Source organism: Ranitomeya variabilis, chromosome 8 (assembly GCF_051348905.1).
Source record: "Ranitomeya variabilis isolate aRanVar5 chromosome 8, aRanVar5.hap1, whole genome shotgun sequence".
NCBI classification, from domain to species: Eukaryota; Metazoa; Chordata; class Amphibia; order Anura; family Dendrobatidae; genus Ranitomeya; species Ranitomeya variabilis.
In genome coordinates, this window is record NC_135239.1 from 144753038 (window position 1) to 144777040 (window position 24003).

General features: G+C 44.9%; 1 protein-coding gene across 1 annotated transcript in view; it reads right to left on the reverse strand.

Moving 5' to 3' along the window:
* Positions 1-3447: 3447 nt before the first annotated feature.
* Positions 3448-24003, reverse strand: part of LOC143787368 (uncharacterized) — a 42698-nt gene continuing 22142 nt past the window's right edge. The window contains exons 4-8 of the mRNA XM_077276032.1: positions 23709-23864; positions 21833-21994; positions 12689-12850; positions 5422-5555; positions 3448-4187 (exon numbers count right to left, since the gene is read on the reverse strand). Coding sequence (XP_077132147.1) covers positions 4155-4187; positions 5422-5555; positions 12689-12850; positions 21833-21994; positions 23709-23864 — 647 coding nt within the window. The 3' untranslated portion in view covers positions 3448-4154. The remainder of the gene's footprint in view (positions 4188-5421; positions 5556-12688; positions 12851-21832; positions 21995-23708; positions 23865-24003) is intronic.

Genomic DNA, 24003 nt, shown 5'->3' on the forward strand with positions numbered 1-24003 from the left:
GTAAAGGGGTCTGAATACTTTCTGTACCTACTGTAGTGTCAGTGTACAGATAACACAGTAATCACTAGTGACATTATACACAGGAGCTCTGTATATAGCATATAGTATACAGGCAATACAGTGATCACCAGTGACATTTTACAAAGGAGCTCTGTATACAGTATATAGTGTGCATGTACATGTAATACACTGACTCACCAGTGAAGTCTGTAGTTGAAGTCCTTCATCTTCGCTTTTGCTCTTCAACCAGCACAGACCGCCATCTCTTCTTCCAGCCAGGACTCGTCTCTGCAAAAAATAACACAGTCATCAAGAGCTGATCGGTTCCAGAGCACTTCCCCACTTTTTCCCTGACTTCTACACTACGTCAGATGAAGAAGAAATGCAACATAGTGCCGCCCTGCACAGTAACAGGACCTCCCTTTTGTTCCCTCCATGGAAAACAGTTTCCTAAAAAGTAAATTATATTACAGTAGTAATAATGTCCCTAATTGTACCCAAAAGAAATTATATTCCCCACTTGTCACCATAAACTAATATAGCATGTTCCTCATTTTGGCCCTCAAACAGTAATTAAGTCCCTCATCATGGCCCTCTTTATTTAATAAACTCGTCCAGCCTGGCACCCTATATTTTATAATGTGCCCCAGCCTGGCCCCAGATATCCATCTCGCTTCTCCAGCTATCCATACTGGCCCCCATATGTCCCTTGTCCTGCTCCACTATATATCTCTCCTGGACCCCATATATCCTCCCTGGTCCTGGCTCTCCCATATATCCATCCTGCCCCCCCATATATATATGCTTCTTGGTCTCTTGTCCTGCTCCATATAATCATCCTGACCCCACAAATATGCAACCTGCCCACCCATATATATCCATCCTGCCCCCCATAAATATGCATCCTCGTCCCTTATCCTGCCCCATCCACCATTAATCCATTTTGGCCCCCCATATATGCATCCTGGACCCTTGTCCTGCCCCCCCATAAATCCATCCTGGCCCCCCATATATTTGCATCCTGGCCCCCCATATGTATCTATTCCGCCCTTTGTCCTGCCCCCCCCCTTATCTACATCCTGGCCCCCCATATGTATCCATCTGGCCCCTTGTCCTCCCCTCCATGTATCCATCCTGGCCCCCCATGTGTATCCATCCTGGCCTCCCATGTGTATACATCCGGGCCTCTTGTCCTGCCCCTGATCCCCTGTATGTGTATCCATCCTGCCTCCGTATGTGTATCCATCCTGCCCCTGGCCCCATGTGTATCCATCCTCCCCCCATGTGCATCCATCCTGGCCCACCTATATATGTATCCATACTGGCCCCCCCATATGTGTATCCATCCTGGTCCCCCCTTCATATGTATATCCATCCTGGTCCCCTTCTCCGTATATGTATCCATCCTGCCCCCCCATATGAGAAGAAAAAAAAAACCATTCCTCTTACCTGCCTGAGCTCCCGGCATTTTTTTTAACGTTTTTTCTACTTTCACACACTAAGAACAATTTTATAGGGAAAAAAATGCTTACTTTGCCATATTCTGACAACTATAACTTTTCTGCATTTTTTTTAATTACAGGGATCTGTTTTTTTCCAAGACAAGATTACATTTTTAATGATACTAATTTAATTTAGATACATTTTATCACAAGTCTCTTTTTTATAATGATGAGAAACTCTGCATTTTTGCTTTTTTATGGTGTTAACTCTAAGGGTTAAATAGTGTGACAGTTTTATTATTCATATTGGAAAAAGTAACAAGAAAAACAATACTCACCTGATCCTTCTTTCAAGGTGTGGTTTTAATCCATAAAATTGGTCACATTGGTATTTGCGGGGGTCCAGGTGTCAGGAGAGTTTTTCATGAAAAGTGAGACCTGCCGACCTACGGCCATTTCATGCCTTTTTGGCACTTCTACAGTATATAGCAACCAGGCAACCCCCACATGTACTTATGCTGGCTATCAGATATAAATCATTTAGCTGCGGCAAGAAAAACTAAAACTCCGAGCACTAAAAAATACCTGGAGGACCCCCGAGCATGCTCGAGAAATCTCGAGTAACGAGTATATTCGCTCATCACTAGTAATTAATTTTGTATACCTGTTTTTATACTGTATTATGAATATGAGATTCAAGAAGGCATTTACAGGGCAGCACAGTGGCTCAGTGGTTAGCACTGCAGCCTTGCAGCGCTGGTGTCCTGGGTTCAAATCCCACCAAGGACAACATCTGCAAGGAGTTTGTATGTTCTCCCCGTGGGTTTCCTCCAGGTACTCTGGTTTCCTCCCACATTCCAAAGACATACTAATCATGAATGTAGATTGTGAGCCCCATCGGGGACAGTGATGATAATGTGTCCAAACTGTAAAGCGCTGCGGAATATGTTAGCGCTATATAAAGATTATTATTATTAATAAAAGTGGGACCCTAAATGCCATGGTATACCTTCAGCTCCTTGTGATGGGCCGAAGGGCAACATATATAAAAACAAACATACTTAAATGGAATCTGTCACCTCATTTTTTACATATCAGCTGCGGCCACCGCCATTAGGGGCTTATCTACAGCATTCTGTAATGCTGTAGATAAGCCCCTGATGTAACCTGAAAGGTAAGATAAACAAGTTAGATTATACTCACCCCGGGGAGGTCCGGTGCGGTCTGGGTCCGCTGGGCGTCGCGGTCTGGGTCCGGCGCCTCCCGTCTTCATGCGATGTTGTTATCTTCCTTGCTTCGTGTCACGGCTCCTGCGCAGGTGTACTGATTTGCCCTGTTGAGGGCAGAGTAAAGTACTGCAGTTCGCATGCGCTGGGCCTCTCTGAGCTTTCCCGGCGCCTGCGCACTGCAGCACTTCGATCTGCCCTCCACAGGGCAGAGAATTACGCCTGCGCATGAGCCGCGACAGAAGCAAGGAAGAGGACGTCATCGCATGAAGTTGGGAGGTGCTGGAACCGGACCTGCGACACCCATCGGACCCGGACCACACCCGGGTGAGTATAATCTAACTTGTTTTTCTTATCTTTCAGGTTATATTGGGGGATTCTCTACAGCATAACAGAATGCGGTAGATAAGCCCCTAATGGCGGTGGCCGCAACTTATATGCGAAAAATGAGGTGACAGATTCCCTTTAACTCCTGCATCAAACTACTTAAAAGAGCATCTAAATGGTTAAATAGAGGTAATTCAAGGCAGAAGTGGGTGCCAGCTGTATAAAGCGTCCGGCACCTACTATATATGAATTGGGTTATGCTCCAATACTTGCTCCATAGAACCGCATCAGTCATGTGACATACATGTAGATTGCATGTCGAGAAGTGGATATATGGTTTTTAAGCACAATACTACTTGTACCCTAGTTTACATGTGTGGAAGAAAACGGGATGATCAGGAGCCATGTGTAATGGTAATGACTATACAAAGTAGCCAAGTGCTATGTATATTCTGCTTTATTTTAAAGATCCATAAAAGAAAGCTCAGATACACATGATATATGCTGACTTCATTAATAATATATTCAAGTTGGATAATGTGGAATTCTCCATTAGAAGTCAGGACATTAGTCTTAAATGTGACCCTGATGATGATGGGCCCTTGACTCACGAAAAGTCATCCTTTAACACTCAGGAGAGGAAAAAACCCCAATGGTGGAAACCTCCAGGGAACCATGGATAAAGGACTGCCCTTCCCTTGGGCTGCGAATAGGTGAGAACAGAGACCGAGCCCAGAATCTGCCTCTACTTACAGCCGGTACCTCACAGGTGTCGTGAGTACACTTGGCTGCTGAAAGTCTGGTAAATGTCATATGAATGGATGAGAGCAGTCCAAGCCTGGAATCTGCCTCTTTTTGCAGCAGGTAAGTCACTTGTCCATGAACATGTCTGACTGCGGAAAGTCCGGTAAGTGTCATATCCATGGAGGAGAGCAGTCCAAGCCTGGAATCTGCCTCCTTATGCAGCAGGTAAGTCACGTTTCCGTGAACATGTCTGACTGCGGAGAGTCCGGTAAGTGTCATATCCGTGGGTGAGAGCAGAGACTGAGCCCGGAATCTGCCTCTTTTTGCTTAATCACACTTTGCCTGATCTTCACATAGCAGCCACAATGTAATAGAGTTATAGTGGAGTCTTCGTCTCCTGCTGGATTCTCTTTGTTCATTGTGGGAACTCAGCGAACTCTCGATTTTTCTGCAGAAACAATAATGGATTATGATTAAACATGGAGCAGCAGAATATTATGTATAAGAAACATACAACATGGATTTTTTTTTTTACACGACATCCCCTTAGGAGAATCTAATCTATAAAGCCTATTGCAGAATCCAGTTTGACATAAATAACGGTTTAGATCAGATCTCGGGGCTTCTCTATAGAAAATATAGACTTTTATACAAAACTAAATCCTAGCTTTAAGGGGCGTTTCCCATCTTACTCATTTATGGCATATCCACGCAATAGTTTGTAAGAAAAAAATCACCATTGAAAATAATAAAATAGGATGAAGTAGATAAAGCACTAAAGAAATTAGAAAGACGACAGGAGCAGTGTAAGATCTCGGCCTCCGGCGGCCATTTTCCCAAAGCCCAATGCAGGGATATAATAGGGAAAATGAGCTACACTCATCTCTATACCAGGTATAAGTCCTAGCTTTGCAGGATTTGATTAGATGCACCCACCTTACTTTTTTTTTACTAAAACCATGGCCTGTGTTTACTAGGTGTGTGAGTTTGCTGGATGAAGCAGAGTCAAGTGTGCTGCAGTTGGTAAGTGTTCATCCAAAATGTGAGCTGTAGCTGAGAGGGAGATGTGCCGGGATCTCTCTCTGAGTAGAGACAGCATGGGTCAGCTAGGAAAGCTGAGCAGTCTGTGTGCTGAAGCTGCAGAGAACAGTGTCTCAACTGTAGCCTGTTCAGTGTGAACCATGCCCAGGAGTTGAACACTTCTGTTTGGCACTGGAGGCTGCTGGAGCACAGGCTGAAGAGGATACCGAGATTGATGTGATTCTGCCTCTTGTGTATGAAGTTTTCTCTGGGAAAAAGGACTGTAATCTGTTCGGGTGAGCCCACACTGATGTATGTGCCTTGCTAAATGAACTATTTACTTGCGGTGATACCTTTGTGGCCAGAACAGGCTGTTTTTAGTTTTTAATCCCATGGAGTTTTACATAAGCAATAAAACTGCATCGGATTGGACCAAAACGCATTGCCTGTTTGAATGCTAGCTAATGCCTACCTGAGAGCGTGAATCTCTACAAAGTCTAATATATACCCATCAGTTACCCACAGGGCACAACTCCTGGGTGACGAGTGTGAGCCACAAGAAGTCTACACTAAAATATTCCCATTACTGGAGAAACCTGAAGATGTGATATTTCCTCTACAGACTCCTGTGTAGCCAATAAATCATTACTTACTCTACTTACCAACAGATGGCACCAATGGCAATGATGGCAAAAACGGCAACAATGGTCGCTGCAAAGATACACAGAATGGCAGCATCTATAATAAGTCATAGTGACTCTATCCTCAGACGTTCTTGGAGGGACGATGAGGTGAACTAGAAAAAGAAGGAATATAAGTGATCTGGTAACTAGAGCTAGAATGTGTTCAGAAGTGGAAACCAAATACGTGGAATGGCGGACTGAGGAACCAAGTATGACTATTAAAAAGTGGGGTATTTGGTTTGGAAAAATAATGGATTATTTTTTTATGTCATATCAATATAATGGACAATACAGAAATCTGTTTTTTTTTTATAATCCTGGAATAGGGAACGATCACATGATGGGAGATGACGGTTCAAGAAAAATGGCCACAGAAAAAAGCCCAAACCGATGAATGCCCACACAGAATATTTCCATCATGGAAATTTGCCCATGAGGAAAGTTATCCACATGGAAATTTGCCTATACGGAAATTTGCCCACAAAATGTTGCATCATTGCAGCATCCCAATATTTTGGATCTGTGATATTTGAGGTACAAGGTGAGGATGTTCACATGATATGTGATTATCTTGTGTTTTTGGGTTGACCTAGTGCAAAATTATGAAGATATGTGGTTTTGAAAAACATGTTTGTACCAGTTGTCATTATCAATAGATAGCTAATGTCTGGTCTCATCACTCATTGATTCTGCCTTAGGGTACCGTCTCACATAACGATTTACCAATGATCACGACCAGCGATACGACCTGGCCGTGATCATTGGTAAGTGGTTGTGTGGTCGCTGGGGAGCTGTCACACAGTCAGCTCTCCAGCGACCAACGATGCCGAAGTCCCCGGGTAACCAGGGTAAACATCGGGTTACTAAGCGCAGGGCCGCGCTTAGTAACCCGATGTTTACCGTGGTTACCAGCGTAAAAGTAAAAAAAAACAAACAGTACATACTCACATTCCGGTGTCTGTCCCCCGGCGTTCTGCTTCTCTGCACTGTGTCTGCGCCAGCCGGAAAGCACAGCGGTGACGTCACCGCTGTGCTCGCTTTCCGGCTGGCCGGCGCTCACAGTGCAGAGAAGCAGAACGCTGGGGGACAGACACCGGAATGTGAGTATGTACTGTTTTTTTTTTTTTACTTTTACGCTGGTAACCACGGTAAACATCGGGTTACTAAGCGCGGCCCTGCGCTTAGTAACCCGATGTTTACCCTGGTTACAAGCGAACGCATCGCTGGATCGCTGTCACACAAAACGATCCAGCGATGACAGCGGGAGATCCAGCGACGAAAGAAAGTTCCAAACGATCTGCTACGACGTACGATTCTCAGCAGGGTCCCTGATCGCTGCTGCGTGTCAGACACAGCGATATCGTATGGATATCGCTGGAACGTCACGGATCGTACCGTCGTAGCGACAAAAGTGCCACTGTGAGACGGTACCCTTACTCCTGCCTACTCTTCGCAGCAGCCCAGCACACAGGAGCACACGCAGAGCTCAGGAAACACCAGCAAGCAGTGGGATCCAGAGGATAGCTATTAAGGCCCCGTCTCATATAGCGAGATCGCTAGCGAGATCGCTGCTGAGTCACAAGTTTTGTGACGCAACAGCGACCTCAGTAGCGATCTCGCTATGTGTGACACGTACCAGCGACCAGGCCCCTGCTGTGAGATCGCTGGTTGTGTCGGAATGGCCTGGACCGTTTTTTGGTCGTTGAGGTCCCGCTGACATCGCTGAATCGGTGTGTGTGACACCAATCCAGCGATGTCTTCACTGGTAACCAGGGTAAACATCGGGTTACTAAGCACAGGGCCGCGCTTAGTAACCCGATGTTTACCCTGGTTACCAGCGTAAATGTAAAAAAACCCAAACAGTACATACTCACCATCTGATGTCCGTCAGGTCCCTTGCCGTCTGCTTCCTGCTCTGACTGAGATCCGGCCGTACAGTGAGAGCACAGCACAGCAGTGACGTCACCGCTGCGCTCTGCTCTCAGTGTACGGCGGCACTGTCAGAGCAGGAAGCAGACGGCAAGGGACCTGACGGACATCAGATGGTGAGTATGTACTGTTTGTTTTTTTTGGTAACCAGGGTAAACATCGGGTTACTAAGCGCGGCCCTGCGCTTAGTAACCCGATGTTTACCCTGGTTACCCGGGTGCTGCAGGGGGACTTCGGCATCGTTGAAGACAGTTTCAACGATGCCGAAGTCGTTCCCCTGATCGTTGGTCGCTGGAGAGAGCTGTCTGTGTGACAGCTCCCAGCGACCACGCAACGACTTACCAACGATCACGGCCAGGTCGTATCGCTGGTCGTGATCGTTGGTAAATCGCTATGTGAGACGGGGCCTTTACAGAGGACTTCAGGTGACATCTACTAAATTATCTGTACTTACAGATATCACTGTGATAAACAGGAGACCGGGCCTGGCACCACGTGTGCATGAACAGCCGTGTTCAGGTCATGAAATAAGATGGGCCACAGAGTATTATATAGAGGTGGTGACCCTGATTCAGCTGGAGGAGAAGCATCCTCGGGTAGAGCAGCCAGAAGAGGTGAATCCACATGCGATCTCTGAATCTCAGCATGAGGTACCTTCAGCCAGAGTTCCCACACATACGAGCCCTATACTACCGGAACCAGTGGTACGTTCCCACAAAAGCAGAGGGGAGACCATGTCCAGTAATGCTTCCTTCACAGGCAGTACTAAGGACTCAACCTGATAGACTGCTGCCACAGCACCCGCTGCCTCTATGTGTATGAAGGCTCCCATTTGACCACATGGGGCAAGCAGGCGTCAAGGAAAGAAAAAGATCTGAGGATAGCTGTGGAATCTAAAATTGCCGTCATGGTGAACAGGTCAGCTCTGACCAAATTCAGCAGTGCTCATTGCACAAAAAGAAGAAAGGAGCTGTTCTGAGGTTCCTGTGGGCAGGAGGCGCAGCACTGACCTGACCCTCCAGTGTTGGTCAAGGACAGCTCAAGACTTTTTGTGTTTTTCTCCTGTTTTGTTTTGCGCACATTTGTGCATCCCCCTGCTGAATTAAGAGACTGTGAACTGAACTAAAGGGTCCCAAATCCTTTTTGTCCTCATGGACTGTGCACTTGGCCCCCATGAACTGTGTCCCATTTCCCCATGGACTCTGCCCCATGCTATCAATTACCTTTTCCCCAAGGGACTGCAAGCTGAACACGGGGTAGCATTTGAAATTAAAGGGACTGTTGTTCACAAAAGGGAAGGGAAGGAAACAGAAGACCCGATGTTCAAGCTGGGTCAGGACTGTATGGACTGCGTCCTTGCTACAAGGATGAATGTTTTGGGGGAGAGTTAATGGATGACCTGATGTCCCAACCATGTTAAAGAAACTGGACTGCGCCTGCGGACTGTTGGGGAAGTGTTGTTGTGTGGGCCTGAGGGTGGTTGTTATAAAAAGAACTTGAACTCTATGTTCCACGGTCCCAACCTTGTGGGACCGGGGTAAGTGCGGACCAGCAAAGGGCACTTTATAACCCTGGAAGGAGACTTTAAAAGCATGGAGGAATGTAAGGGTGAAGACTGCACTGCGGTGTTTTTGCCCCTGAACATAACAATTGCGTCATGTGTATAATGTCATGCATTTTTATACATATGTGTGTCATGTGAAGTGAAGATGATGCCTTGCGCTTTTTAGTAAGTAATGTAAAGTGTTAATATAGAATGTGAGTACTGTATATTGCAGGGTAAGCATAGGAAAAAGACATTACTAGGATTAGGACATAAGGTAGTGACAAATAGGGTATAATAGACAGTGATAAGCATTATAAGTGTGATAAAATGCTTAGTGTACAGTGATCGTAGTTAGATGATGTCAATAGGATAAGATCCAGTTAATGTATGTGACTAGGCCGCATTGGGAGGGCACTAGGGCTAGCATAAAGGAAACTGCTTCCTGTTTGAGAATAGTTCTGATAGAGAGTTCCTAGGTGACAGAGACAAGGTGAAGTTGAAGGTGCAGTGGGCTGCTAGCAGAAGAGAGTACAAAGTGTTCTGGGCCGTATCAGACCTTACATAACTCCCTGAGGACATTCCCGCAATGTCCGGAGCCTAAGGCTCGAAACAGGTGCCAGGCAGAGCACCTTAACCCCTTACAGAAGAAGATGGATGTTGGACTGCGTGTGGGAAAGGTAATAGATCTCGGGAATACTGCAAAACTGAACTGGGAATCCCCAGCGCTGACAGGATCAGTGGATGTAGGGATACTTCAGGAAGAACGGATAGAAATGCTCAAATGTACTGTGCTATGGAAATAAGAATAAAGAGTGTTGTGTCCGAAACTACAGTACGTGTTACAAACTGAAGTACGATGACAGTCGACTAAACTTTTAAGAGTTAAAACAAACCAGGTGTCCCCGATCTGTGTGCTGCTGTTCCTGAACATGGAGAACTTAAAGGGGTAGTCCCATGAACAAAGTTCATTTTAATCAATACATCTTGAAATAATAATAAATTATACAATTAGATTTGTTTAAAAATAATTCCCTGTGCAGAGTGTTATATAGTGTTATAAGTGTGCCCCTGATAAGTACTGTGCAATCATTGTTTCTGACCGTGCAGGGACATGGTCTGTTCATACCACAGCTCTTGGGGATGAAGCAAAAGAGAGTATGCAGACATTCCAGCATGGGATCGCAAATAATTATTTCTTTGAGGTAAAACATTTTTTAAAAACAGGCAGGGAAAGGTTTTATCTCACAAAAAGAATCAGCTGTGATCCCCTGCTGTCCTGTCTGTAGACTCTTTTGCGTCCTTTCCTGCCCATGAGATATGGTATGATCAGACCAAGTTCACACATGGTGACACACAGCCATTACACACTACATCGCAGGGGCACGTGTATACTATTATCATAATGCACAATTAAAAATTTTAAACACATCCAGTTGTGGAAATTACTTTGTTCCTGGGAAAACCTCTTTAACCCCCTAAAGACCAGGGGTATTTCAGTTTTTGAATTTCTGTTTTTTGCTCCCCTTCTTCCCAGAGCCATAACTTTTTTCTTTTTCGGTCAATATGGCCATGTGAGGGCTTGTTTTTTGCAGGACAAGTTGTTCTTTTGAATGACACCATTGGTTTTAAAATATCCTGTACTGGAAAACGGGGAAAAAAATCCAAATGCAGTGAAATTGCAAAAAAAAGCTGCATGACCAGCTCTACCCTCACCTACTGTATCCTCACCCATCCCTTGTAGATTGTGAGCCTTCGCGGGCAGGGTCCTCTCTCCTACTGTACCTATTATGACTTGTATTGTTCAAGATTATTGTACTTGTTTTTATTATGTATACCCCTCCTCACTTGTAAAGCGCCATGGAATAAATGGCGCTATAACAATAAATAATAATAATAGTAATAATTCCACAGTTTTTTTTTTTTTTACCATGTTCACTAAATGCTAAAACTGACCTGCCATTATGATTCTCCAGGTCATTACGAGTTCATAAACACCAAACATGTCTTGGTTCTTTTTTATTTAAGTGGTGAAAAAAAATCCAAAATTTGGTTAAAAAAAATGGTGTCATTTTCCGAAACCTGTAGTGTCTGTTTTTCGTGATCCAGGGCTGGGTGAAGGCTTATTTTTTGCATGCCGAGCTGACGGTTTTTATTGACACCATTTTGTTTTCGATAATCTTTTGATCGCCCGTTATTGCATTATATTGCAATGTAGCGGCGACCAAAATAATGTAATTCTGGCGTTTTGAGTTTTTTTTCTCAGTATGCCGCAGAGATCGTGTTAATTCTTTTATTATATTGATAGATCGGGTGAGTCTAAACCTGGCAATACCAAATATGTGTATATTTGAATTTTTTTTATTATTGTTTTATTTTGAATGGGGTGACAGGGGGTGATTTGAACTTTTATTTTTTTTTATTATTTTTACTTTAATTTTTTTTTACTTTTTGCATGCTTTAATAGTCTCCATGGGAAACTAGAAGCTGCAGTACTTTGATCACTTCTGCTACACACAAGCGATGATCAGATCTGTGTGTAGCTGAAATGCTCACTTGCTATGGGCACTGTTTGCAGGGTGGCACTCATAGCAATCTTGCAATGACAATCATAGAGGTCTGCTGCAGATCTCTCGTTGTCATGCCAACCCATCGGTGACCTGCGATCATGTGACGGGGTAATCAATGGGCGGAAATAGCAATGCGATTCTGGTAAACGAGAGTTAAATGCCGCTGTCAGAGATTGACAGCGGCATTTAACTAGTTAACACCCACAGCTATATATATCAGCTGTCATGTGCCCAGAAAAGTGCAGGCTCAGTGCCGGAGCCCACACCAAACAGAGGGAGCCCGACATGGGCGTACTATTACGCCCATTGTCGGAAAGGGGTTAAGACAGCTGCGACCAACAAGTGAGTATGACGTACCCTACATGAGATAGCACACTGGAACAGTGACATGATTTTTCTGTTAAGTACCAGAGCATCATGGAGCCCTCTGGCACCATACTGTCGCTGGCCTGCTCTGCAAAATACGTTTTCTACAGTCGTACAGACTCTCAGACTCTATATTAGAAGGTTTATTATCTTGGATTTTACTGCTATGTCATTTAAAGGGAACCTGTCACCCCCAAAATCGAAGGTGAGCTAAGCCCACCGGCATCAAGGGTTTATCTACAGCATTCTGTAATGCTGTAGATAAGCCCCCAATGTAACCTGAAAGATAAGAAAAAGAGGTTAGATTATACTCACCTGGGTGTGCGGTCCGATTCGATGGGCGTCGCGGTCCGGTACGGGGCCTCCCATCTTCATAGGATGATGTCCTCTTCTTGTCTTCAGGCTGTGGCTCCGGCTCCGGCGTACTTTGTCTGCCGTGTTAAGGGCAGAGGAAAGTACTTCAGTGCACAGGCGCCGGGCCTCTCTGACCTTTCCCGGCGCCTGCGCACTGCAGTACTTTGCTCTGCCCTCAACAGGGCAGACAAAGTACGCCGGAGCCGGAGCGTGAAGACAAGAAGAGGACGTCATCGTAAGAAGATGGGAGGCCCCGGACCGGACCGCAGCGGGACCACCCCTGGGTGAGTATAATCTAGCCTCTTTTTCTCATCTTTTAGGATACATCGGGGGCTAATCTACAGCATTACAGAATGCTTTAGATAAGCCCCTGATGCCGGAGGGCTTAGCTCACCTTCCACTTTGGGGGTGACAGTTTCCCTTTAAAATAAAAACAGTTTTCTTACTCTTTAAATATATTTCTTATAGTAGTTCTGAAACTTACTGTCAGAAGGGATGACCTCATTCCCATCAAGGCTGCTGGTGATTATTGTTTCAGTGGGGTGAGCCATGTTGCTCTTGGTTTCTTTGAAGACGTCTCCCTTTTCAGCCTCAGGTCTATGAAGAACATCATCATTTGTATCAGTTCTTTTGACCTCATGATCTCCTGTAATGGAAAAAATTGAAAGTAACATTAATAAAATCTTCTATATGTTTATTGGAGATTATCGGTATTTATATTATTATAACCTTTAGATGATCCATTGAAATATGACAACAGAGGGGTTGAGCCTCTATAGCTACCAATATATTAACCGCTTAACCCCTGAGCCATTTTATGTTTTTGCGTTTTTATTTTTTACTCCTCTTTTTCCCAGAGCCATAACTTTTTTATTTTTCTGTCAAAATGGCCATGTGAGGGGTTATTTTGTGAAACAAGTTGTGCATTTGAATTATACCATTAGTTTTAACATATCATGTACTGGAAAATGGGAAAAACATTCCAATTGCGGTGAAATTGTAAAAAAAAAGTGCAATTCCACAGTTTGTTTTTTTTACCATGTTCACTAAATGCTAAAACGGACCTGCCATTAGGGTATGTGCACAAGTTGCGGATTTTGCTGCGAATCCGCAGCGGATTTGACGCTGCGGATCTGCAGCTGTTTTCCATGCGTTGTACAGTACCATGTAAACGTATGGAAAACAAAATCCGCAGTGCACATGCTGCAGAAAAAACGTTTGGAAACGCAGCGCTGTTTTTTCCGCAGCATGTCAATTCTTTGTGTGGATTCCACAGCGTTTTACACCAGCTCCTCAATAGGAATCCGCAGGTGTAAAACCACAGGTGGAATCCGTACAAAAAACACGGTAAATCCACGACAAATCCGCGGGAAATCCGCAATGCGGTTTACCTGCGGATTTTACAAAAACAGTGTGGAAAAATCTGCACACCAATCCGCAACGTGTGCACATAGCCTTATGATTCTGCAGGTCATTACGCGTTCATAGTCACCAAACATGTCTAGGTTCTTTTTTATTTAAGTGGTAAAAAAAAAAAAACAAACTTTGGTAAATAAAAAAAAGGCGCCATTTTCTGAGACCTGTAGCATCTCAATTTTTTGTGATTTGGGGCTTATAGTGAGGGCTTATTTTTTGAGTGCCAAGCTGAGGTTTTTATTTTTTTTTTTAAATTCGTTTATTAACCACACAATAAAAGTATACAACATACACATTTGTATTCAATGGTAATACAGTTAGTATAAAATATGTGCATTGTATGTGCAGCGCCCGAGAGTCCTGGTCGTTGCAGTACTGTTGCTCCGCCGCTAAGGGGGGCTATGGTACGTCTGATGGCACTGAAGGAGTTCATCTGACCAGGTATCACGGACACCAATACATTTCACAGTCTGGCCTCCAGGGGGAGCTAAGGGTTCTATTTATTAGGCCACTCCTCACAATCTGGTAAAACTGGGGGTTAGGCAGGAAGTTAGAGAGAAAGCTGACTGGGTTGGAACCAGGCAACACCTTGTGGCAGAGGGTGTTGTAGAGGAAGATTCAGAGGGGTCCCTGTCAGGGGTGGGATCCTGACAGAGGCCTAGCAACCAGAAAGAACGTTACGGGACCGCGCCTGCACGATATAGCGGCGGTACCCCAAGAAAGGACAAGAAGCGAGGTATATTGTGCTGAGTGAGAAACGAGATCAACGCAACAAGGAGAACACCAGTAGGAGTCGTGCTGTAAGACGAGGCAACATCCTATTGAGGCGCATAACCGGTGGCCGGAACGCCGAGGAAGTATAGAGCTCCAAGCCAAACTTCAAACCTACGGCAGGACAGTCAGTTATAGGTGGGCTGTCTCACCCAATAGACCTAGGAAGACACAGGGGGGTAACAACAGGAGTGGGGCGACGCTAGAGTCCCGGAAGAGCTCCGAGCCTCCCCGTCATACGGGTGCGTCCGAACCATAAGATCTGGGGGACGTGGAAGAACATCAGAATCGAGTTGTGAGGGAACACGAGAAACAGACACAACAGTTGTGAGGACTATCCCGTGGTGCTCAGCAGGGAAGGACTACAACACACAAGCGCTAGAGGGTAGGCACAGATTTCCACCTGTAAAGGGAACTCTGGATGTGCCATCGGACCGACCAGGCTTGCGCAGCCCAGTTAACCGTATTCCGGATTAAGGACCCTGAAGCCTTCAGTAAAGAGGTAAAGAGACTGCAACCTGGTGTCCTCGTTATTTACTGCACCGCACTACCACCACCATTCACACCTTTCATTGGGCGCCCCTCAGCAGGGTCACGGACCGGGTCTAGCCACCGTGACAACCCCAGAGCAGAGACTCAGAGGCCCGGTACCGGGTACCCCTCGGCCCTGCGGCAGTGGGGGCGCTGCAATTTTGTATGTATAACTAAATATCATAACTATATTTAGCATATCATTTACTCCATTTGAACCAAACAAACATAACATGGAGTCATAAGAATTTACAATCTCTAAACCATAACTATATCCTATTAACTACCTTTCTGCCGCATAATACTAACTCGAATCTATCTCTGCGTAACCTCTATAGAAAATATAATACCCTGCCCCAGAGTGACAATTATGAATTTAGATTTATAAAGTAAGGTGAGAGGAGTTCCATCCGCTCCAAATTTTTTCAAATTTACCTGGACATCCTCTATTCTGATACAGGGTGCGTTCATATGGAACAATTGAATTCACCAACTCCACCCAGGCTCTCAGGGAGGGACATGAACCCCCCATCCATCGCATTGCTATTACCTTCCTTGCCAAAAAAAAGTGATTCCCGTAAGAAGATCCCAATATGGTGTCCCCAGGTCTCTTCATCCCACACCCCAAATAAACAAATGAATGGTTCAAGAGGAACAGAGGGAACCACCATGGACGAAAGCAATTTTTTGAATATTGAAGGATAATAGGGCAATTCCATATCATGTGGGTAAAATCTGCGTCTGGCGAATGACAACGCAGACATTCCGAGGAGTGGAGTCGACCCATTTTGAAATGGCGCGTGGGGGTTAAATATGACTGATATATTATGTACAGTTGAGTCATTCTGTTGTTAATTGACGGGGATACCCCAAGTGGGGACTCTAAAATTTCCTCCCATTCTTCTTCCTGTACCTCAGGAATAAGTCTCTCCCATTTCTCCCTGATGAGTCTTAGAGCGGATCCAGTCCCCACTGATAGCATGTAAGTATATAAGGAAGAAATAAGGCCCTGGGGTCCCTGGGACTTGAGGATTCCTATCAATGGCAAAGAAGAGATTGTACGGCCCGCATCCACCCCCTCATGAATGACTGAAAAGCTGACCTTAATTGTAAAAAACAAAAAAATTGGGATCTTGGGACATCACGCTTAGTTTGCAGCTGCTCAAAGGACACAAAGGTCCCCTGATCATACAAATCTCCCACTGAGGTAATACCCTGCAGTATCCAGAAATCAGTAGATGGGTGATCCAGCAGTGCCGGAAAGTAATTATTTTTCCATAGGGGCATTTCTGCTATAATATCCGTAAAAGCAACAACTTTTTTTATTTGTCTCCAGACTAATCGTGCCAGCCGAAGCATGGGCAGTAAATGAGGCGTGTTAGTTCTTTCTGACTCTAAGAAACTCAGTGGACACTCCACTCGAGCAGAGTGAAGCAGATGGTGTTCAGAGTTGGGGAGACAGCTACCAGGCATCCATGTGCTTAATGTTTTAACCTGTCCAGCCAGATAGTATAGAAAGAAATCCGGCAGCGCCGCCCCACCCCCCCGTTTAGGTCTCTGTAAAACCGACAGTCTAAGTTTGGGCCTAGATTTCCCCCATATAAAAGAAGTAATTTGAGAATTTAAATTGGCAAAGAGGGACTTAGGTATTGGCACTGCGCTATGTTGAAGGCGATAACGAAGTTTAGGGAGTAAAATCATTTTTATTAGGTTAATACAGCCTGCAACCGACAGTGGGAGTTTGCTCCCGGATGCAAATTTGGATTTAACCAATTCCAACAATAGGTAAATATTAAGCTGTAGGTCAGAATTGCTGTTTCGAGACATATATATACCCAGATATTTAAAATTAGACACGACAGGTAACAAGGATAAGGTTTCAAGATCTGGCATTGGGGTACAAGAAAGAGGTAACAGAGCCGATTTGTCCCAATTTATATATAGGCCGGAATATTTACTAAAGACGTCTATAGTGGAGATCACTTGTGGTAATGTTTCTTCTGCCTTGTCCATAAATATCACCATATCGTCAGCGTATAAGCCGATGGTGTCCACCCGACCCGCAATATCTATGCCCTTAACGTTAGGAGAGAATCTCATACGTATGGCCAGTGCCTCTATCGCAAGAGCAAAAAGAGCCGGCGAGAGGGGACATCCTTGACGAGTCCCCCTAAATAGCAAGAGAGGCTTAGAGATAGAGTTATTTATAATTATACGTGCCTTAGGTTTCATATATAATATATTGATCCACCGCAAGAACTTATCACCGAAGCCATATCTCTGTAAGCATGCTGACAAAAAGGGCCACTCCAAAGAATCGAAAGCCTTAGCCGCATCCAGGGATGCTAATGCCCAGTTGTTATCTGGCACCAGAGAGCTATATTGAATTATTGATTGAACCCGCCTGATATTAATAGAGGTACTTTTACCTGGCATAAAGCCAGTTTGATCTGGGTGAATCAGATCCAATATAATGGAATTTAGTCTAATGGCTAAAATTTTAGTAAAAATCTTGTAATCTACGTTGACCAATGATATGGGTCGATAGGAGCCACATTCCAGAGGGTCCTTTCCTTCTTTTTTAAGTATGACAATATTTGCCTCATAGAAAGTTTCGGGCATGTGTCCTCCCTCCCATATACCCTGGAGTACATTCAATAGGAGTGGCGCTAGTATATCCTTATATCTCTTATATAGTTCAACGGGAAACCCATCTGGCCCCGGGGCTTTCCCAGAGGACATATCCATTATAGCGTGCTCTACCTCCTCCAGTGTGAACTTAGCATCCATAAAGTCTCGCTGAGTGGAACTCAATGTGGGAAATGTGATATCTGACAAATAATTGATACATTGCGAAATGCCAAGGCCACTTTTAGAGTTATATAACGACTCATAATAATCATAAAAACATTGAAGTATTTCTTCCGTCGTGGACAGCAATGAGTCATTTGGCGCACGAATCTGCAAAATTGTGTTAGACGTGTTATGTTGACGCACCAGGTAGGCTAGAAATTTACCGGTTTGATTTCCCAATTCAAAATATGACTGGCGTGTAAAAAATAGCTTACGCTTGGACTTGGTGTCCATGTGTTGAGTATACAATCTCTGTGAAGTCAACCACTCCACTCTATTACCATTAGTTTGGTCAGATATGTACGCAGCCTCCGCATTTTTCAGTCTCTGTTCCACTTCATCATCCTCTTTTGAGGTCACCCTTTTTATATATGAAATTGTGGAAGACAAACAACCTCTCAAGTATGCCTTGAGGGTATCCCAGAATAAATTAACATTCTGGGGTTCTGGGTGAGATGAAATGAAGCAGTTCAACTGATCCACTGTTCTGTCACTATGATCCATAAGCTTCAACCAGAAGGGATTCAGCTTCCAGACCACGCCGCACCTCGGTTGCCCAAATCTAAGTTTAAGTATAATCGGGCTATGGTCCGATATCCCTCTGTTGCCATGTTCCACACTATCCACCCACGTCGCCAACCCACCAGAACTAAATATGTAATCTATGTGGGATAAAGATCGTTTAGTAGATGAGTGGCAGGTATATCCCCTCACCCCTGGGTGGCGTATCCGCCACAAATCCAACCATCCACTACCCTCCATAAATGACGCCAACTGAGTTGGAACCGAGGAGGGTAGCTCCCCAGATCCCTCGTCATCCAATCTTAATCTATCAAGACTATTATCCATGACCAAATTAAAGTCACCCATACAGATAACTTGCGCGTCTGGGTAGTTTAAAGCGAAGCTCATTGCCATCCGAAGAATTGAGAGATTGGCTGGGGGAGGGTTGTAGATACATAGAATTACGTATTCCCTGGAGTCAATTAGCGCGTGCACAAAGACAAACCGACCGTCGGAATCCCTTCGGGCCTCTCTAGCCTCCCATCTGACATCTCTGTGAATTAATAACGAAACTCCCCTCGAGTAGCTAGTATGGAAAGCGTGGATATGCCATTGCACCCATGGTTTCTGCACACATTGGGCTGTGTCTCTGGTCAGGTGCGTCTCCGTCAAGGCTACTATATGGGGATGATAACGTTTGATCTGCGAGAAAACCTTAATTTTCTTTCGAGGAGATTTTATACCTCGTACATTCCACGTCAAACACACCATCTCAGATCCCATACCTACTTATCCAGATATGATACATGTTATCACTCAGACAGAGGTTAAGGATAAAACACAGAGTACAAGAATGTTGTCGGCGGCAGTTGCTACATAAATAACAGATAAAAACAATAGAAAAGAAAAAATAAAACAGGAACCAAACAATATAAGAGCAACGTCCTGTGCTCCCATTATCAAAAAGACAAGGGGATACCCTCGCTGGAATCAGCGTCCGGTATTGTTGGTAATCTGGACATCTCCAGAGAGAGCTCTGTAATGAGAGATCATAAGAATTTTACTAAATTAGATGTGTTCAGGATTCTTTTGCACAAGACACCCCATGAGATCGCAGCCATTCAGCCACTTCCGCTGGATCCGTGAAAAACACAGAAGAGCCTTTGTGAACAACCCGGAGTCGGGCCGGATAGATCATCGAGTAAATGATATTTCTGTCTCTGAGTTGCTTCTTGATCTCCATAAATCTGGCTCTTTGTTTTTGAAGTTCCATAGAAAAATCCGGAAAGATAGAGATTACAGAATTATTAAACTTAATGGGGCTTTTTTGCCGTGCCAATCGCAGAATAGTGTCTCTGTCCTTGCAGTTAAGGATCCGTGCCAGAAAAGGTCTAGGTGGGGTCCCGGGAGGGGGAGAGCTCGTGGGCACTCGATGGGCTCTTTCCACAGCGAATGTCGAAGAAAATTCATCTCCCAGAGCAGATTTGAGCCACCCCTCCAGGAAAGCCTCAGGTTGTTGACCCTCTGAGCGTTCTGGTAGGCCAATAATTTGAATATTGTTCCGGCGCAGCCTGTTCTCAAGATCATCAGCCTTTTGTTTCCAGGCATTGATAGAGCCCGCCACTTTTGTCAGTTTGGCCTCCATGGGTGCAATGGTATCTTCAGCACGGGATACCCTCGTTTCCACCTCTGTAATACGCCCCTTCATAGCCTGCATATCCTGACGGAGGCGCCCCACCTCAGTGCATTGCATTTGAGAGGGGTTATTCCTAAGGGTCCGCACATTATCAGAGGGATCAGTTCTAGCGAATTCTTTTAATTTTTCAGCTGCCCTGGATCCTTTTGTGCGTTGCATGGTTAATAAGGTCAGAGTTACTGATTGTGCAGACACAGCAAGCTATAAGAGGATGGTATCTGCGGTACGCGAAGAGTTACAGGCAGGAGAGCGGTAATTGTGGAGGCTCCACTAAGGTGCTGGAAGGGTTCACTGTGCCTGCAGTGGTGGCAGCCAGAGGGGGGGGGGGGGTCCGGGGGCCTTCCAAAGTAATGGTGCTGGCAGGTAGAGTGTCTTATTATTAAAGGTGCGGGGGAGCGCAGGGCCCAATTCTTCCAGAGCACACTCCACTCTTCCCCCCAATATGTCTGAAGTATATGTTTATTCACACACCTGCAAAATGCTGCAGGGATGAAAAGATGGCGCCACGCCTCCAACTGCTGGAGCGCGCACTTAGAAACCGGCAGCTGCTCCACACACACTGCCTCCGCTCGGATCTCCCGGCTCCCGGCGTACCACAGGTCCCCAGCACTCACCGCAGGTGCCGGCAATCATCCAAAGATCGGGGGTAAGGTCTCGTCCCCGGCAGAGAGCAGCACCGCGCCTCCTCACAACAGAGCGCGCGCTGCTGAAAATGGCCGCCTCCCCGCCGTGCACCTCTCCAGGGCTCCTTGTTCTCTGGAGTCTCACGGACACAGCGGCTACCCCGCAGGGTCCAGCAGGGTCACCCGGAACCAGGGGGGTCCGGCAGCGGCGAGTATATCGCCATATTCAGGGGTCTCTTGTGCAGGATATTGCCCGGATTCAGGAGCTCTCCCACGATGCGTCCTCACTCCATCGCTACATAGCCACGCCCCCCAAGCTGAGGTTTTTATTGATGCCATTTTAGTGTAGATATGCTATTTTGATAGCCCGTTATTGCATTTTATTGCAATGTAGCAACGACCAACAAAAAAACCCGTAATTCTGGCATTTTTACTTTATTTTCTCATTATGCCATTTAGCGATCTGGTTAATTATTTTATAAATTGATAGAATGGGCGATTCTGAACGCAGCAATATCAAATATGTGTATGTTTGATTTTCTTTGTTGTTGTTTTATTTTGAATGGGGCAAAAGGGGGGTGATTTCAACTTTTACATTTTTTTATTCTTTTAATATTTCTAAAAACGTTTTTTTTTTTTTTTTTTTACTTTTGGCATGCTTCAATAGTCTTCATGGGAGACTAGAAGTTGCAGTTGTCTGATCGCCTCTGCTATATACAGGAGATTATCAGATCGCCTGTATTTAGCAGAAATGCTTACTTGCTATGAGCGCCGAGCAACGGGCAGCGCTCATAGCAATCCGGCTGTGACAACCATAGAGGTATGCTGGAGACCTCTGGTTGTCATGCCAACCCATTGATGACCTGCTCACAGGGTCACCGATAGGCGGCATTTCTGGCACGCTTCCCAGAAGAGCAAGTTAAATGCCGCTGTCAGAGATTGACAGCGGCATTTAACAGGTTAACAGCAGCAGGTGGATCGCGATTCCACCCACGACAGTTAGTGGCACATGTCAGCTGTTCAAAAGAGCTGACATGTGCTGGGAAAGATGTGGGCTCAGCATCGGAGCCCACATCAAAGGTAGGGATTCCAACTTGGGCGTACTATTACTCTCAAAGTAGGAAAGGGGTTAATGGCTCATTCACTGACAAGTTCCTATGCGAGGTCATTTTTAAATTTGTCTATTAGGTTGTTTTTCTTTTAAATCTATTTTGTAAAAGCCCTGAGAACTTACTGTCAGAGGAGGTGACCTCATCCTCATCTGGGCTGATATTGTTTACTACATCAGGGGGTCCAGGCACGGAGATCTTGTTGCCTGTGAAGACGTCTCTCTGTTCATTCCTGGGTCCATGAAGAGAATCATCATATGTGATTGTTATGTTGTCCTCATGTTTTCCTATAACACAGAACATAGAAATCAACATTTCTTTAATAAAAGCTTCCATCATGTTTCTATTGTATGTTTAGGGATCATTTCCCATCAAGATACTTTTAAGAGACTATTTTTTTTATATAATGTTCTATTTCTATTACATACGTTTTATACACTGCTCAAAAAAATAAAGGGAACACTTAAACAACAGAATATAACTCCAAGTAAATAAAACTTCTGTGAAATTAAACTGTCCACTTAGGAAGATGGAAATTATTGGCAATTATCAACACACACTCAATAAAGAAGTGGTTCTGCAGGTGGGGACCACAGACCACATCTCAGTACCAATGCATTCTGGCTGATGTTTTGGTCACTTTTGAATGTTGGTTGTGCTTTCACACTCGTGGTAGCATGAGACAGACTCTACAACCGACACAAGTGGCTCAGGTAGTGCAGCTCATCCAGGATGGCACATCATTGCGAGGTGTGGCAAGAAGGTTTGCTGTGTCAGTCAGCGTAGTGTCCAGAGGCTAGAGGCACTACCAGGAGACAGGCCAGTACACCAGGAGACGTGGAGGAGTCCGTAGGAGGGCAATAACCCAGCAGCAGGACCGCTACCTCAGCCTTTGTGCAAGGAGGAACACGAGGAGCACTGCCAGAGCCCTGTAATATTACCTCCAGCAGCCAACAAATGTGCATGTGTCTGCACAAATGGGTTAGAAATTTCTTTGGAGGGCCGCACAGCCCTCCATGTGGTCGCCAGAGATAGCCTGACTGCCATTAGGTACCGAGATGAGATCCTCAGACTCCTTGTGGGACCATATGCTGGTGCGGTTGGCCCTGGGTTCCTCCTAATGCAGGACAATGCCAGACCTCATGTGGCTGGAGTGTGTCAGCAGTTCCTGAAAGATGAAGGCATTGAAGCTATGGACTGGCCTGGCTTGCTCCCCAGACCTGAATCCGATTGAATACATCTGGGACATCATGTCACGTTGCACCACAGACTGTCCAGGAGTTGGCGGATGCTTTAGTCCAGGTCTAGGAGGAGATCCCACTGGATATCATCCGCCGCCTCATCAGGAGCATGCCCAGGCATTGTAGGGAGGTCATACAGGCACATGGAGGCCACACACACTACTGAGCATCATTTCCTTGTCTTGAGGCATTTCCACTGAAGTTGGATCAGCCTGTAACTTCATTTTCCACCTTGATTTTGAGCATTATTCCAACTCCAGACCTCTGTGTGATATTAGTTGTGATTTAAGTTGATAATTTTTAGGTTTTATTGTTCTCTACACATTTCGCTATGTAATGAATAGAGATTTACAACTGGAATATTTCATTCAGTGATATCTAGGAAGTGGGATTTTAGTGTTCCCTTTATTTTTTTTGAGCAGTGTACATTGAAGAAGACAAATCGGAATGTCCTCAGTGTAAGTAACTTCACAATGTGGACTGCTTCCATGTAATATAAAAGCCGACAATAACTGTATGAATAGAGATATCAAAGAAGCACTCTGAGATAAATTTGTATTGCTAATCACTTCGGAAAATATTAGTAGTGTAGTGTATCTGGTAAAACACTGATGGCTGTCTTCTCCAGTTTGCAGCACAGCTCTAGTCCTCTGCTGAACCATGTGACTGTATATCAAAATAGCTATCACAATGCCTTTCTTATGCTGCTGGAAGTTGCTTTATCAATGTAAGTATATGGAACCTTGCCCTGAGTACTTACTGTCAGAGGAGGTGACCTCATCCGGGCTGATATTGATTACTACATCAGGAGGTCCAGGCACTAAGATCTTGTTGCCTGTGAGGACGTCTCTCTGGTCATTCCCAGGTACCTGAGGAGACTCATCAGTTGTGACTGTTATGTCGTCCTCATGTTTTCCTATAACACAAAACATTGACATCAACATTTCTTAAATAAAAGCTTCCAACAAGTTTCTATTGTATGTTTAGGGGTCATATTCTAACAAGATCCTTTAAGAGACTATTTTTCTCTTTATTGTTGTTTTTTTATAAAATTT